Source organism: Puntigrus tetrazona, chromosome 1, assembly GCF_018831695.1.
Source record: "Puntigrus tetrazona isolate hp1 chromosome 1, ASM1883169v1, whole genome shotgun sequence".
Lineage (NCBI taxonomy): Eukaryota > Metazoa > Chordata > Actinopteri > Cypriniformes > Cyprinidae > Puntigrus > Puntigrus tetrazona.
In genome coordinates, this window is record NC_056699.1 from 5,784,257 (window position 1) to 5,800,281 (window position 16,025).

Here is a 16,025-nt window from a genome sequence, read left to right on the forward strand (position 1 = left end):
CAAAGACAAAGCCATGTGTTAAACAAGATAAATGGAGAAAAGTTAAACAAAGATAAAACTCAGTTTAATGACACACTCTGCAAAATAATAAGATCTAGGACATGCTGGAGAGACTATGTCTCTTTGCTGGCCTTGGGGTCCTTACTTAGACTGCTGCCCCTGCGACCTGGCCCCGGATAAGTGGTAATATAAAATATATATTTTATGAAACATGTTGAACTCTAAAGCCTGTTAGAAAATTAAAGCCATCACTCCTTTTTTTTAAATGAGCATTCAGTAACATTTTTACTGCATACCAAATTTTCCACATTAGATGCCAGCAGAACTTTACAGTGAAGAGTCTCTCTTAAGCATTACAAGGTTACACTTACACACACACACAGTTTTTTTATAACACACATACAAACCACACTCTAACATCCATACCAACACACGCACACATTTACGAAAAAAATGGCACAATCTGGTATAACACAGTAAAGAGTTTATTTTTGAAGCCTTGCTAACAGAATGAAAGTATTGCATCCTTTTACAGACACTGTGGTTAATAATAGTAGTTTCAATATGCACATTTTTTGTCCTAAATGTCCTGAGAGGAACTATTTTTTGTACCTAGTGTAAAATAGATTTATTATTATTCAAGTATATTATTATTACTCTGAACATCTTAAAATGTAAAGGATTTGAAGCAGTGCAATTTAGTCTGATATGTGGATTATTTATTGGCCTATTTGTAAAGTGTTTGTTTTTTTGTTCACATTATATTGTGAATTATTATATCATTTTCTTCTGTTTGAGGGGAAAATCTCAGATCAGTGCGAGAGCTCACGGTATGCACAGTGATGAGCAAAGACATGCTTATTATTTTTGTCAGTAGCTTTCATTATCCAGCAATCTGTCATCAGCAGTCTGAACAATCTGTTCAAGTGCCTTTAGTATCAGAATATCAGTGTTATCATCTGTGTTGATCTCATTGTGGTAGTTCTTCACAGGGAAAATGTTTGTCATTGGTACACCTATTTTAGCACTGCACAACTCCATCTGGCAGAAACAAAATAAGAGAAAATCACATAAATCACATAAATATCGACTATTAAGTCGCAGTGCCATATGTAGGCTATGTCACATGTCTTTGAATTATATCACACACCTTCTCCTTGATTTTCTTGCTAGTGTAGACCTTCCTCAGATCCTTTTGGACCAGCGGACATGCTTCATCCACTTTAGTCAGGACAATCACTTGAGGAATACCTAATGAAACAGAAGCAAGGTAACAGTTCAGTATTTTTCTTAAAATTGAGAAAATGTGTGGCAGCATTGTTTGAAAGGGGCATATGTCTAGCTACATAAATGATCCACTTAGACTGTGCGGGCCATGTAAATAATCAAGCTTGAAAGTTACATCATTTCACTTCTATCTCTAACGTAATGCAATGTGAGTTCATGAGTGAAAATTATTTAGGGGGTCATTGTTACCCTTTTCACTGATTCTCTGGCGGATGATCGTCAGCTTATCAATAAGACGATCATCTGTGTATTGGACCATATCTAAAGGTAAGACGTAAACCAGGCAGAAAGACTGGTCGGAGAGGCTGGGATCATGGCTGTATTGTTGATCCTCACAAGAGATTGGCCTATCTTCTTTGAACTAAGTTAAGAAATTAAGAAAAAGCAAAATATGTTAAACATCAGCTATCACACACATACATATGTTATTTGATCAATTAATGAAAAGGTTGATTACTTTATAGCCATCCTTCACGTGGCCATACATAGCGTTGATGATGTCCTCTGTTTGTGACCCAGCCAATGCTTTAGGTTCCAGGCCCATGATGTCCTTGAAGACGAAGGGCAAATTTTTTGTCCCACTTCTGATGGTGAATCCTTTGAGCTACAAATCAAGAGCGAAGATTTTTGTGAACAAATCCTAAGATCAGCTAAAATGCATCAAATGTGGGTCAACTAGAATTTTTTGGGTCTTCTGGAAAAACAGCAATAGGTGGCAAATACCTACCTTTTGAGTGAAACTATGACCAGTGGCAGCTGAATTAACCAGCGCTCTAGAAGTGATCCGGTTTTGAAAGGCACTGTCAATAGAGTTAATAAAGCTGGACTTCCCTGCTCCAATCTCTCCAGCTACCAGGATCGTGATGTTCTTCACATTTGGATGACTCGGGGTGAAGTTTTCCAGCTTTTCTTTTAGGGCTTTTTTCTGTCTGTAAAAAAAAAAAAAACCAAGCTGCGTCTTATTTCGGAGGTTGTGTCCTCCGGGGGTCGCATTTGAATGCTGCACAAGTCATTAAAGATGCCTTGTTTAGGAAAAGTAACCATAATAAATTTGAATTGTGAATTGTAAAATACTATAATTTATTTTTTTACTTTCCAATTGAACAGTTACTTTTCTTCAATGAGCTTTTCCTGATGATGTATGCGGCCTTCCAGATTTGTGTATGTGGCACAAATTAATCATATTGCTTGTGTCTGGAATAAAATATCACCATATTTTTCTTACTTAAATGAAATTATATATAATAAATTCTGCGCTTCTTTTTAGGTTATTTTAGGTCATTAGACCATATCTTATCTTCAAATGTTCATATTCCAAAATTGTTATATGCATCATGTAGGTATATGCTATGGAACATATGCTGTGGAACTTCACTACAGTAAAAACATACACTTCTATCCAACTTTTTCTTCACATAAAAATAGGCGGGCCGTTTGTAAAATTTATGAGATATATAATAAGTGTAATTCACACAATAAGGCACCAGCCAGCTAAGGCATTTCCTAACAGTGTTGTTTTGTTAGATACATTTATTACATTTATTTATTATACATTAAATACTTAATACTAACAAAGAAGTTGTTATAGTTGTTATTTGATTAAAGCATTTCATTCAGTCGTATTTGATTTTGCAGTTTCAGCAGTTGTTGACAGAACAATGCAAAAATTTTAAAGTGTTTATTTTTTTAAGTGATCATCATTTATTCTCCATTTCATATACTTTATAATAACAAAAGCAGACATTGAGGAGCATTACTAAAATATGCATAATACTAAAGAATAATTTCCTACACTAATGCATTAGTGAAGTCAAATATAGGCTTTACATCCAAATCCCTTTCAGTTTCAATTTACAGTAAATGCAGCCTCATCTCGTAAACCTGTTATCAGATGCGTTTAAAAAATTTGAGATGCGTTTGATTGCAGTTTACTTTTGGCTGCGAAAGCAAAGTCTTTTGTTCTGCAATGCATTTTTGTGCTCTAGCAGAGCAGTGTAATCTGCCTGCAGATCTAGTTATGCGGGCAGAAACCGCCAAACTCACTTATATGCTTACTTCTGTAATTAAGAAAAAAGTAAAAAAAAAAAAAAAATTTGCATATTTGCAGTTTCTGTGTACTGAAAAATACTTAACTTTGGTGCCTATGGATGCTTTTGGGTAGCAAAATTCAATTTGAAATGCAAAATTTAAATTTAAAATGAAATAAAATGATTTGCATTTGCCTTTTCCAACAGTAGTCTTAATATGTAAATTGCATTCTAATTTTCTCACATATTCCATAAAACAAGTTAACCAAAAAAGCCAGGCTTATGCCAGTTAGTCTGACTTTGAACCAAATCAACTGACAAAAAGTCAGACTAACTGAAATAAGCCTGGCTTATTTGGTCAACTTGGCCCCTGTTTAGTGTGTTTTTTCATTCCTTGGGGTTAAAGTTATTATATAATTCTATGTAATATGTGCCATGTGCTACCTAGTTTCTCTCCCTTGTTTGATTGTGTGATTATGTTCAGGTGTGTCTCATCACGTTACCTCTCCTTTGGCAGAGTATTAAAGACTGCAAACTGTTATTCATCTTCTTTGAGCTTTTTTCCCCAACATCACCCCGTGACAAATTTTATCGCTTGTAAGTTGCAAAATGAAAATGTATAACCCAAATTGATTTGATGTAAGATGTCAGAGCAGAAAAAGTAAATGGATAATTTAAATATCAATTGGTCTAAATGCATTTAGACTAACCACTAGGACACACTGCATTTTCATCACAATGCCATGGGATGTTTTTAGCAATATTCAATGCGGCTTTGAAAATGCTGACCACATCCCCCCTCCGTCAGTCGATGCTCGACGGCAGGGATAGGCAGAAGTGTGTTCTGTTTAGATCAGCCTAGAACAAAACTTTTAATTTTCAACCAGTCTCAGTACACGATAACTACAGACGAGTAAAGTTTTAAATCGGAAAAATAAGGTTACATTTCCTTCTTCGGCGACTGCGAGCTCCAAATATGTTTCTGATTTTCCCCCAGTTATGATTAAATAGAAGGTACAATTTGTGATTCAAATAAACACAACATAAAATACCCGCCAAACCTGCTTTAGCTCTGTGCAGACCTGTTCTGAGGAATGGTTAGCCTAGACACAATTGATATCGATATTTTCACAAGAATTAAGCTTAGAAATATATATTAGAAATATGCATTTATTTGCATTTTGCAGAAAAGACGAAGGAAGATCTGTCAATGTCTTTTGTCTTCAAAACGATCCTTCAAAAATCATTCAAATATATTGATTTATTACCAGTATTGTAAACAGTTTTTCTGCTATTTTGTGATATTTTATTCAGGATTCTTTTAAAAATAGAAATATAAAAACACTGATAATAAAGCAATATATTGCAAGGATTATGTGGCACATAAGACTGGTGTAAAGGCTGATTAAAAAAATCTGACTTGCATCACTGAAATAAATTAAAAAGCATTCAAATCTTTTGAATCTGCAGTGCGTGTTACTATTCAGACTATTACTTTTACTTATTAAATATTTTAATAAGTATGTTTACTTTTTTAATACTTTTAATAAGTACGTTTTTGGGTAACCCCTACTCGGGATTAAATCTGTAATAGCTTGTTTGCACATTCATAATTCTTATAATAATTAATAATCATTGCACAATCATAATTCTATATTTATTATATCATATATTTTGATCACCATGTATTTTTAATTTTGTCTATATTCATTATTATCATTATTATTATTATATATTTAACTTACCCCCAGTCAAATGTCCTCCATGGTTGATCCAGTTCTTTTGAAAAATATGGTCATATAAAGCAGTTAACAATAGTTATAGAATAGCATATTTCTCTGAAAATATATATTTGTATAGATATTTAAAAATAAAACATATAGAGATCCTTAACCTGGATTTTGCAACGGCACTGACTCTGATGATCCCATTTTTTTCCCAATATATTTGTATTAGCTCTACGCTGGAACACCGCTGTTTTGCCTCAACCTAAGCTATTAAAGTCAGATCTCCCCCAGAACCATTATATAGAGGTGTCTGTTTCAATTTCACTTTCACTTTTGCAAGCCTTATGTAAGATGTTGGTATGCATAAATCAAACACCCCACCCCAACATGTTCTTGTTCTTATCTGTCGTGCCAGCTGTCAACGACATATTGTCGTGCTTAATATAACATTAGACCACATATACATGTACACTCCCAAATGTACAAAGCTTTGATGTCTTCAATAGGTGCAAAAATTTGTCATAGAAAACTGTATTTATATTAGCATAGGTAAATAATAAGAGTTCTGTACATGACATATAGAGCCTCAAACATCGTTTCCTCCTCTTTATGTCAATCTCCCGCATGAGAAAGACCACTGAAAAAGAGGGGAATCAGAACATGACACTGATTGTGCAACATTTGCATAACATATACTCGCCCATGTTCTGTGCCAGCCACCAGTGAGGAAAACAATGAAAATGGCAGAAATAAATGTTATGTTCCAGGCTGCGAAGGAGATGTGAAGTGGGTGGATGGGTTGATGTCTGTATTCAGAAAAGCACGGAAAGCAAATAACATCTTCTAATAAAATAATGCCACGAAGGGGATGTGGTAAGCTTGCTAGCAGTAGTCTGTTACATTGCAATACACAAGATTTTGCTTTTGTAACCAAAAGTAAATTGCAATCAACCGCATCTCAAATTTGACCAATCATTTCCTGAAAACATAAGCTGTTAAAAACAGGTTTACGAGATGAGGCTGCATTTACTGTAAATTGAAACTGAAAGGGATTTGGATGTAAAGCCTAAATTTGACTTCACTAATGCATTACTGTCCCATGCAATTCATAATATGCAGATGGACACACACACACAAAAATGAATAACATTAAATGAGCTATAGTAGGAAATTATTGTTTAGTATTATGCATATTTTGGTAATGCTCCTCTTTTGTCTGCTTTTGTTTTTATAAAGTATATGAAATGGTGAATAAATGATGATCACTTTTAAAAAACACTTTTTAATTTTTGCATTATTTTGTCAACAACTACTGAAACTGCAAAACCAAATACAACTAAATTAAATGCCTTAATCAAATAACAACTATAACAACTTCTTTGTTAGTATTAAGTATTTCAAAATGTATCTAACAAAACAACTCACGAATATTTATTAAAAGGTAATCACTAAATATGTTTGGAATATGTTTGGAATATACTGTAAAATAAATTAGAATAAATCATTTCCAACATTGTTAGGAAATGCTTGAGCTGGCTGGTGCCTTATTGTGTGAATTACACTTATTGTGTACTTTATACACCGATTCACGACATTGGAAGCTAGAAAGCAGATTGAGATGCACCATTTGATTAGCTGGATCAGGTGGGTTTAGGGCTGAACCTGGAGACCATGCTGCACAACAAGGAAACTTTTCCACATCACTAACCAGGTTAAGCAGCATGGTAACAAATGCGACAGCCTCAAGAGTTTAAATGACAGAACATGGCATTTATCATTAAGACAAATCAGTTAAAGGATGGAAAATTGAAAAGTGCATTGAGATTTATGTGCTGTCATAATGTTTATTTCTTGATAAAAAAGTAAACAGCAGAATTCAATATTTTAAGGAAATTCTATATTGGTGGTCAAAGCTATATTGGTGCAAATGGTAAAACAGTTGCTGAGATGTCCAATACAAAGGGAAAGTTGCTTTCAGCCGAACAAAAAATGACAGGAAATCATGCTGCTAGAGCAGGCAGCACAGTGTGTTTTTACAGGATGTCTTAGTGACAATGTGAAGGTACATAGACACATCCTGTGTGAACCTCAATGAAAAGACCGAAACCGACTGCAAAACAAAAACTGTCTGTAAACCGACTGCAAAACTGTCTGTAAAACAGTGCACGAATTATGTTCAATGATATGCAAATAAAATTAACAATTTAATTACATCTGATATCAATATTTTTTTTTAGCAGTGCTTTAATACAGTATATCAAAATAAATTTGCCTGTCCTAAAGTCTAGAGTAAGCTGATTTCTTTTTTTTTGTATATGCAACCATTTCTATTTTCACTTTCAATTGCACAAGCTGTCTATGCCTTAGCTTAAATGCACAACCTGTCCTATGCAGCATCACGTGGAGGCAGACAGGGGTGGTGGTTCCTCTGTTTAAGAAGGGGGACCGGAGGGTGTGCTCCAAATATAGGGGTTCACACTTCTCAGATTCCCCGGGAAAGTCTATGCCAAGGTACTGGAGAGGAGAATTTGTCCGATAGTCGAACCTCGGATCCAGGAGGAACAATGCGTCTTGGTCGTGGAACACTGGAACAGTTCTATACCCTCTGCTGTACTGGAAGGTTCATGGGAGTTTGCCCAACCAGTCCACACGTGCTTTGTGGATTTAGAGAAGGCATTCGACTGGGTCCAATAAGTGGGCAATACGAAGCCTTATCAAATAGAAGAGATTTATATATACACAGATATTCATGTATACAGCAAATGTATATGTTTTTATTAGTTTCTTTGTTTGTTTCTAAACTAATTCTGAAAGACAACTGATAAGTCACCCAAACACTGTAAAGAGATGGAAAAACTATAGGAGGCAGTCTAACATAAAAATAGAAATAATGTATCTGTGTGATAAAGAAAGAAATTAAAAGTCAAGAACTTAGCTTTAGTCATGCCACTAATAAATCAATAATCAGTAACTTGATTCAGCACAATATGTAATTTAAGGCATTTATAATTTATAATAATTGAAATGAGTGTTAGTTTCTGCTTTGTCTGAATAGGATTGTTTCAAGATGATGAAAACACAAATAAAGTACAATAGAAAGTTGTTCTAATATTTAATGGCTGTTAGACATATTCTTGCTTGGCCAAACTTACCCGATGCAGTTTCTGCCAATTGTGATTCTTCCATTGTTTTTTAACAATAACTGCGTAAGAAGAATTGATAAGAATTGCATATCACAAACTACTTTAAATGTTTAATAACACTCCATAACTGGATTAAAAAAAAAATGCATGACCAAACTCTCAGATGCCACTGTGGTTATATTCATAACAATTTATTTATATTAATTCCACATATTCGCAATGCTTTTTACATGGAAGAGGTCTTTGATGATATTTTTTTTTCACCAGGGTCAGACAAACACATTTGCCATCTGAAGGTTTACACAAAATAACAACTGATTATTACACAGTTTTACACTGTAAAAGATTTCATACTCCAACATCTATTTCCATTGACTTTGCAGGGTCATAATCAAGGACAACATTGTCATGATTGTCGGAAAATATTCAGTTCTGTTGTATCCCAGATGGCTGGTTTTAAAGTATCACTTATAAAGCTAAAATTAATAACATGGTGCATGGATAAAAAATATTGCTCTGTAGTCTTAAACATCTTGTGATGACATAGTCTTATATTATCTAATTTTAGCCACTTGTATAGAATATGCAACTTCTCCTGTCAGCAAGCCTTTGTTTGTTTGCATGACAAAACAGGAATAATTGCACTGTCCGAGAGGTTAACACACACTCAGCCCTTACAAAAAAGTACGGTGGTGGTACTATGGTATCAGATGGTAATACAACAGTACTGTATGAGTAGAATATACATGTACTGTAGAATCAACATGGTCATCCAAGCTACTTCAAAAATACCATGGTACCATGTCCAAAAACATGGCACATTTTTGTAAGAGAAGACAAACATACAGTCTCTTTCCCCAAACTATAAACATACACTTCGTAATTCTCTCACTCTCAAACTGACCTCCCCTCCAAACACACAAACAAACACACACATAAACACTTATTAGAGCACATTAGGAATGAGCAGGTGTCTGTAGCATTCCATATTGATGCATTCCATACTCTAGACTATCAATGATAACTATAACCTATATGTCATATATACACTACTCTTTCCAGCATCTTAGTCTGTATTCTGTCTATATCTATGTATTATACCTTGGGCAGGGTGGGATTTGTCAATGCAAGAACTACACTACACAGTCAAACATTCACACACACTGACAACAACAACAACAGCAACAACAATAATAACATACATAAAGATTACAATATACCTTTTCAAGTCCAAAGCTTTTCTTCATTATACTTTAAGGGAACAAAGAAACCTTGGACAAAATAGTCCAAAAAAGTCTTAATATCTTCAGGGTCATAAATGGGGTTGTGCTCTTCATACATTTAGTCCAAACCAAGTGTTTAGTACATTTTTCAGCTGAAGACCACAAGGTGAAATTCAAAGTCCCCCTTTACATGTGGACAAGCTCTCAGCAGAGATGTGGAAAAGAATAATACAGCCTCCTAACATCATTGTCAAGAGAAAATGACTTACCTTTACTGGTCTTAGATATTCAACTCTCACCCCACATTTAGTACAAACATGTACACATACGCACACGTATTAGCATTTCTCTGCTTAAATAATATCTAGAAAGCTTGTCACATAGTCCCACTTAATTTTGTGCTTATCTCTGGAAGCAGCAGGTCAGGATACATACTTTTAGTACCTACTCTGGTTGGCTGGAAAGGCTGGTGGAGAATGAAAGGGGTTTGAGAAAAACGTTAGTCAACAATTAGGCTTTCTCTTGAGATGCTCAGTTGTAGTTTGACCTTTAAACTTTTAATGTTGGAATGGAAGAGATTCATTTGCCCTTTTTAAGCAATCCAATCCTTCTGAGATGACATCCCGGTGGTCCTCACTGAGAAACTTCAAGAAGCTTAAATGTGTCACACTCCCTATGAAATCTGGTATACCTTTGGGATTTTAATCTAACATGGCCTCCAGCTGATCCGCAAGATCATCAAACATGCTGCCAATGTCATCAAGAATGTTGACTGTGCTCTTGTTGTCCACAATGGAGCTTAAAAGGAAAGAAAAGAGAAACTAGAGTAGACAGAATGGAAGAGATTTCAACAAGTAGCATAGTCACTAGAAGAAAGATGATTTGAACAAAATTATTTGTTTAGTGTACCTGTCATCCTTCTTAATCTTTTCCTCCACTACTTCCAGAGCAGCAGCCAGGGATGCACTGGTCTCCTCCAGTCTGAGTTGTACCATGTCACCTAAAGCAGAGCCCCCTGTTTCAGCAGCCTTCAGTAAACCTTGGCTTTCCACCTCTGTGTTTCCTTCTCCATCTTGTGGTTCACCCTCTACTTGTGTCTGTCTGGCAACACCTACCTTCCTCCTTCTCATTACCACAGGTCCTGCTCCCTCCCCTGTATCTGAAATCAGGCCTTGTTCACCTTGGAACATTTGATCCACCTGGATCAGACCTGTCCTTTCCATTCTGGCAATTCCAACTTCCTCTACTCTTTCTTGCCTCCTACTGTCATCTTCCTCTCTTTGTTTCTCTACCTCTCTTAGCTTCTTTTGCACATCCATTCCAGGCAGTTCTACTTCCAAAGGGCTTGGGATGTCCACTGAGAGACCAGCCATGGAAGACCTTGGGGGCTTCACTGGAGCTGATCCTGAACCTGGTGTAGAGGGTGTTTGTGGGGTTTGGGGTGTCTGAGGAGTTTGTGGGCTCTGTGCTGGGGAAGTTGCTGCACGTGGAGAAAGCATGCTCCCATCCACTGTTTTTGGGGTGACAGGACTCAAAGTCTGTGGTGGATGCTCCAGTTGATCAGATAGAGCTTGGCTGAAGGAGGCACTGGATGGACTGAGAACATCTGCCTGAGGGGAGCCAGGAGTTCCAATTGTATGGACTGGTTTGATTTTTACCGGTTTGGGAAGTGTAGGAGGCGGACTTGGCTTGGGAGAAACTGGAGGTGGAACTTTTTTAATCTCCACTATATAGAAACAAACAAAAAAGCATAATGTAAAACTTGTTCAAATCATTTCATAATAGTCTTTTATTTATTAACCAGGAAGGTGCCTGCTGCAATCTGACTATTTAAATGAGATACAAACTAAGCAGAGATCTGGTTTCCTTGAGCAACTGTGAAAAAAATACCCATGAACTTCATGCACTGAACAATTTCTAGACTGGTTTATATGCTAGCTTGCTACAGTCAGACCAATTTGCAGGACAAAAGATGAAAAGAAATGAGAAATTAATAGAACTAATAGACTGCATTGTTACCTGGGCTATGTTGACCTTCTGGTCCAGGTAAGGGAACCCTCCTTGTAGGAGTTGGGGGATCTGGTTTTCGAAGGGCCATTGCTGGTTTAGGTGAAACTGGGGGTTTTAGTATTTGTCTGGGAAGGGAGCCAAAGCCATCATAATGCAGTTCTTCCTCCCTACCACCATCTCCAACACAAGCTTCTGATACAGGCCTTCTCCGAAAGTTCTCTGGCCCATCTTTATCAGTACCATTACTCTGTGGTGGAGCCAATGCTTTAGGCCTTCGCTTTATAGTACTTGTTTCTGTCAGGTTAAAATGTTCACCATCTGAGTGATGCGGTGGTCGTGGTCTTCTCAAAGTTGCTGTGGCATCCATCCGTGACCACTCCTCTTGTGGCAGAGAGGAAACTCCTGCTTCCAGATGAGTGATCATGGAACGTGGACGTGGTTCAGGGGCCTGTTTAACTGGTTGGGTTTCACGAGGTGCTGGCCTATGATGTGTGGAGTCCTGCATGACTCGGTTCATCTCTTCCTCTTGTATATCATCATCAGACTGCTTATGAGAGTCATAAAATTCACTGATTGTGCGGCGCCGACTATCTGCATCAGAATTTAGAACTTCACGGTTCTGCCGCAGGAGATTATGGCTTGCCTAGGTGAACAGGTAAAACATCAAAACCGTGATGGACATCAGTATGTAAATTTAAATGCATTGCATAGTTTCTAGTTACATTGTCTATCCAGTTACATGTTGTATGTATCAAAATTAAGAAGAAAGCTCATTGTATTGAGTGGGGTGGGGCAGAGAGCCATGGGAATGAGGCTGGTGGAGTTAATGGTAATGAGCAACACCTGCCCCCCTCACTAAACTCATGTATTTCCATGCACAACATTTTAATATGTAAATTGATTTAAACTGCACTTTAAGATCATTGTTTTGTGTTAAAGGGTTAGTTCGCTGCAAAATGAAAATTCTGTCATTAATTACTTTGTTCCAAACCTGTAAGATCTTCATTCATCTTCAGAACACAAATTACGATATTTTTGATGAAATCGGAGAGCTATCTGATCCTCCATACACAGCAACACAACTGAAATTTTGCCAGGTCCAGAAATGTAGTATATATATCTGTAAAACAGTGCATGTTACATCAGTGGCTCAACTTCAGTTTCATGCTACTATGAGAATTCAAAATGACATAATTTACCCTTCTCCCCCAAGTTACATTTTCTGCTATTTTAGAGAGTATCACAAATATACTTGCTTTCCTCTAAGCGTAAATAGCGCTTATTAAGTTCATGTGCACGCTTTCCCTCCGAACGTAAACAACAGTAATTATGTCAAATATGTACTTAAGTATTCTCCAAAGTGGCAGAAGCTGTAACTCAGGGGAGAAGAATGGTTGAGTAAATTATGTTATTTTTGTTTTCTTTGCACAAAAAAAAAAGTATTCTCATAGTGTGGCAAAACTGAAATTGAATAACTGAAAAACAGTCACATGAACTGTTGTCGTGTTGCTGGAGGGTCAGATAGTGCTCTGATTCCAGCAAAAATATTTTAATTTGTGTTCTGAATATGAACAAAGGTCTTACGGGTTTAGATCTACATAAGGGGAAGTAATTAATGACAGAATTTTCATTTTGGGGTGAACTAACCCTTTAAAACAAGCAATGGACCATTAGCTATGGTAGCTTAAAACAATGTCTTAAACTAGTTTAATTACCTGCAGATAACCACTTCCTTTGCCACTGTTTCCAAGATTGGACATTTCAAGCATGGCAGCAATGTCTCTTACGCTGCCCCCAGATGAAGTTTTTTCAGAGGCAATGCCACAGTCACTACGTCTGCGCTCCCTGTATGTTACATTGAGCAGCAAACTGTTAGCCCTATTTTCACTAGACCTCGCATCATCTGCTGCAACCTCGTCAGTCAGGTTACCAGTGGAAATTGAAGAGCATGAACGTTTTGGTGGAGTTGGAGGACGAGTCCGTCTGCGCGGCCGAGCTGTAGCGAATGACTGACTGCGATTGACACTGTTAATGTCAAGAGTTTCACTAGAGGCTCTCGAAGAGCTGCTGGGTGTAACCCTGTGTCCACCTAGTGTGGCATATTTCACAGAGGAGTCTGGCATGGGTAAGTCATGCTCAGCATCAGTAACAATGGAATGTCCACGTCTTGGCTGGGGCAGAGTTTGACTATTGCCCTCTTCAGTTTCTCCCTCAGGTGGTAGGCAAAGTAAAGGGACAGTACGAGGGTGAGCATGCGAACGCGGAGAGTCGCAAATCCCTCTAGCCCTGCTCTGTGTTTTTAGTGGGGAGGAAGAAATGTGTGAAGGAGAATTTGAAGCAGAAGATGAAGTTCTGCCTTTAGTAGGGGTGTGTGGAGGTGTTGGGGTGGGACTTTCAATTGAACTGGGTTTCTTCAGAGGAGGAGGGGCATTAGCTCTTTGTATGCCCCTCCCTTGAGTGCTGTGCCGGGGAGAGCTACGCCCCTCCGAACGCCCCTCTGATTTTTTACGTATTCGAACAGAGGGGACAGAGTTCTCATCTGGTTCTGTGCTGGTTTCTAATGATTGTTTTGAATCTGTGCTTTCTTCTAACTGTCTCTCTATGGTGACAATGTCTGCTTCTGGAGATTCGCTCAGTCGTTTGACAGCTAACATCAACTTCTTTTGGTGTCCTTGGTGGGAAAGAAAAGGCAGAGGTGGAAAGTTATTATTTTTGTCTGTTAATTTTAACCTGTAAGCTTTTCCCTTCTGAAAAGACCAGCATGAATTATTGGAATAGCATCACTGGCACCTTAATGTGGTTTAAGACAAGAGCTGATAAAAGAAAATCTGAAATCTAACTAACTTAACATCTATGCTTTGGAGTATTCAAATTCTCCTATTCATCATGACATTTCTGACCATTTGTTTACTGTAGTAGCAAAATGTAGTTGACGCACCAACATGCCTCTATCCAAAACACAATATTCTGGTGATCATTCATGCCAGTCTTTCCTACATAAATTCTAAATATTAACATAAGTATGTGTAGTATACATGCCTAGTTTAGTGATGCCGATCTCTTTTAGGTCCTCCAGGGTAATATCACTAATGAAGTCCATATTGTCATAGCCGTTCTGAACCAATGTCTGGTAGTATTGATTGAGACCAATTGCTGACAGCCACTCAGCCAGATTTGACTATAAGATGGAAGAAAGAGCAAGTTCACATTTCACATCACATATCACATAAAATTGTACATGTGTGTATATACATACTGTATAATCTGCAAACTACTGAGCATGAAGTTCATGTAATACCTGATAATCATATTCATTAATATAGCTTTAAATGAATTGATATATTTGATTAGAAATATGATTAGCAATATAAATGCACATATTTGATTAGAGACCAAAAAATAATCCACATATTCTCAATATAATAAAGCTTTCTATAGAATTTCCTTTTTATTTTATTATATTTTGAATTCCAGATTTCTTACAGGTTTCTCTTGAGGTATCCAGTCTGGGATGTTTATTTTGCTGATCTCCGAAAGCATTTTCTTCCTGTGCCCTGGTTTTGTCACTCCAATAGCAGTGAGGTCCTGTGGGGAGCACACACATACACACAGCTTATGAAATCTCAAACCTGATATAAGCAGTTAGAAAAACTATTTGCCAAAATGTATTATGTATTTTACTATTCTGACTGTACCTATAATGTAAAGTCACTCTTTAAATAATTTATGTCATAATAAAATTTCGTGTTGAAAGTGTCAAAATACTTTTTGGGGCCACTTTGCATATTAAATGTGCGAAAACCAGAAAGACGTCTTCCGTATATATGTATATGTATGTATATATATATATATATATATATATATATATATATATATATATATATATATATATATATTAGTTACAGGATGCAACATTTATTCTGTCTTTAACAGAATAAAGAAATCTATCATGTTAATACTTTGAAAGACTTTCACATTACCTCTGGTGTCATTCTGCTTATGGTTTGCAGGTCATAACCAGCAGTGAGAAAGTTTGTTGTGTAGAACTGCAGCTGTGCACTAGTGAGCCATTCAACAACAGCCTCTGAGCTCTGAAACACACAAACACACACACACACACACACACACACACACATGGCACGGAAAGACAGAAATGTATCAATAATTCAGATATTCCTTTGATAGATTCATGTTTCAGTCCAGATATGTTATCAAAGTGTGTCAGGCAGTACACACTGTAACCACTGTGTGGCAGCAAATAACATCCTTGCTTCAAAATCTTACTTCACTGACCAAAAGGTATCATGGCAATACCGTAGCTTTACTGTGGGATACATTCTTTAAAATACATTGATATAAACCCTAACATATGAATATAGTAATCATACCTTTATTCACAGATATGCATTGCATTAATTGACCAAAAGTGAGAGTAAAGACGTTGCAACATAAATGTTACAACATTTATGATATTAATGTTAAAGATTTACATTTTAAATAAATGCACTTTTAAACTTTATATTGGTAAAGGAATCCTTAAAAAGCAACAAATACTAATACAGTTACTTCAAGTTTTAATAATATTTCACAATATTGTTTAATGCTTCG

The 16,025-nt window shown here is 36.6% G+C and overlaps 2 protein-coding genes across 5 annotated transcripts in view; both read right to left on the bottom strand.

The window, feature by feature from the left end:
• Nucleotides 1-464: 464 nt before the first annotated feature.
• On the bottom strand, nucleotides 465-5,365 carry LOC122347093 (interferon-induced protein 44-like). Its single transcript, XM_043242124.1, has 7 exons — nucleotides 5,209-5,365; nucleotides 5,060-5,093; nucleotides 2,015-2,216; nucleotides 1,745-1,891; nucleotides 1,477-1,648; nucleotides 1,151-1,251; nucleotides 465-1,041 (listed from the first exon to the last, which is right to left on the bottom strand). Exons 1-7 carry the CDS (start codon nucleotides 5,243-5,245, stop codon nucleotides 871-873), a joined length of 864 nt encoding a protein of 287 aa, XP_043098059.1. The 5' UTR covers nucleotides 5,246-5,365; the 3' UTR covers nucleotides 465-870.
• Nucleotides 5,366-8,359: 2,994 nt separating this feature from the next.
• Nucleotides 8,360-16,025, bottom strand: part of si:dkeyp-9d4.3 (caskin-2) — a 41,078-nt gene continuing 33,412 nt past the window's right edge. For all 4 annotated transcript variants that reach the window (XM_043241583.1, XM_043241578.1, XM_043241569.1 and 1 more), the window contains 7 exons: nucleotides 15,398-15,508; nucleotides 14,901-15,002; nucleotides 14,457-14,595; nucleotides 13,133-14,088; nucleotides 11,427-12,060; nucleotides 10,317-11,133; nucleotides 8,360-10,205 (listed from right to left, as the gene is read on the bottom strand). In XM_043241583.1, coding sequence (XP_043097518.1) covers nucleotides 10,109-10,205; nucleotides 10,317-11,133; nucleotides 11,427-12,060; nucleotides 13,133-14,088; nucleotides 14,457-14,595; nucleotides 14,901-15,002; nucleotides 15,398-15,508 — 2,856 coding nt within the window. In that variant the 3' untranslated portion in view covers nucleotides 8,360-10,108. The remainder of the gene's footprint in view (nucleotides 10,206-10,316; nucleotides 11,134-11,426; nucleotides 12,061-13,132; nucleotides 14,089-14,456; nucleotides 14,596-14,900; nucleotides 15,003-15,397; nucleotides 15,509-16,025) is intronic.

What these genes read in the sequence shown, in the direction of transcription:
- LOC122347093 (XM_043242124.1), bottom strand. Translation starts at nt 5,245, where the DNA reads ATGGGATCATCAGAGTCAGTGCCGTTGCAAAATCCAG. An exon ending in CCAGAGAATCAGTGAAAAGG is followed by an intron (nt 1,252 to 1,476) that starts GTAACAATGACC and finishes CTGTTTCATTAG; the next exon opens with GTATTCCTCAAGTGATTGTC. An exon ending in GCAAGAAAATCAAGGAGAAG is followed by an intron (nt 1,042 to 1,150) that starts GTGTGTGATATA and finishes TGTTTCTGCCAG; the next exon opens with ATGGAGTTGTGCAGTGCTAA.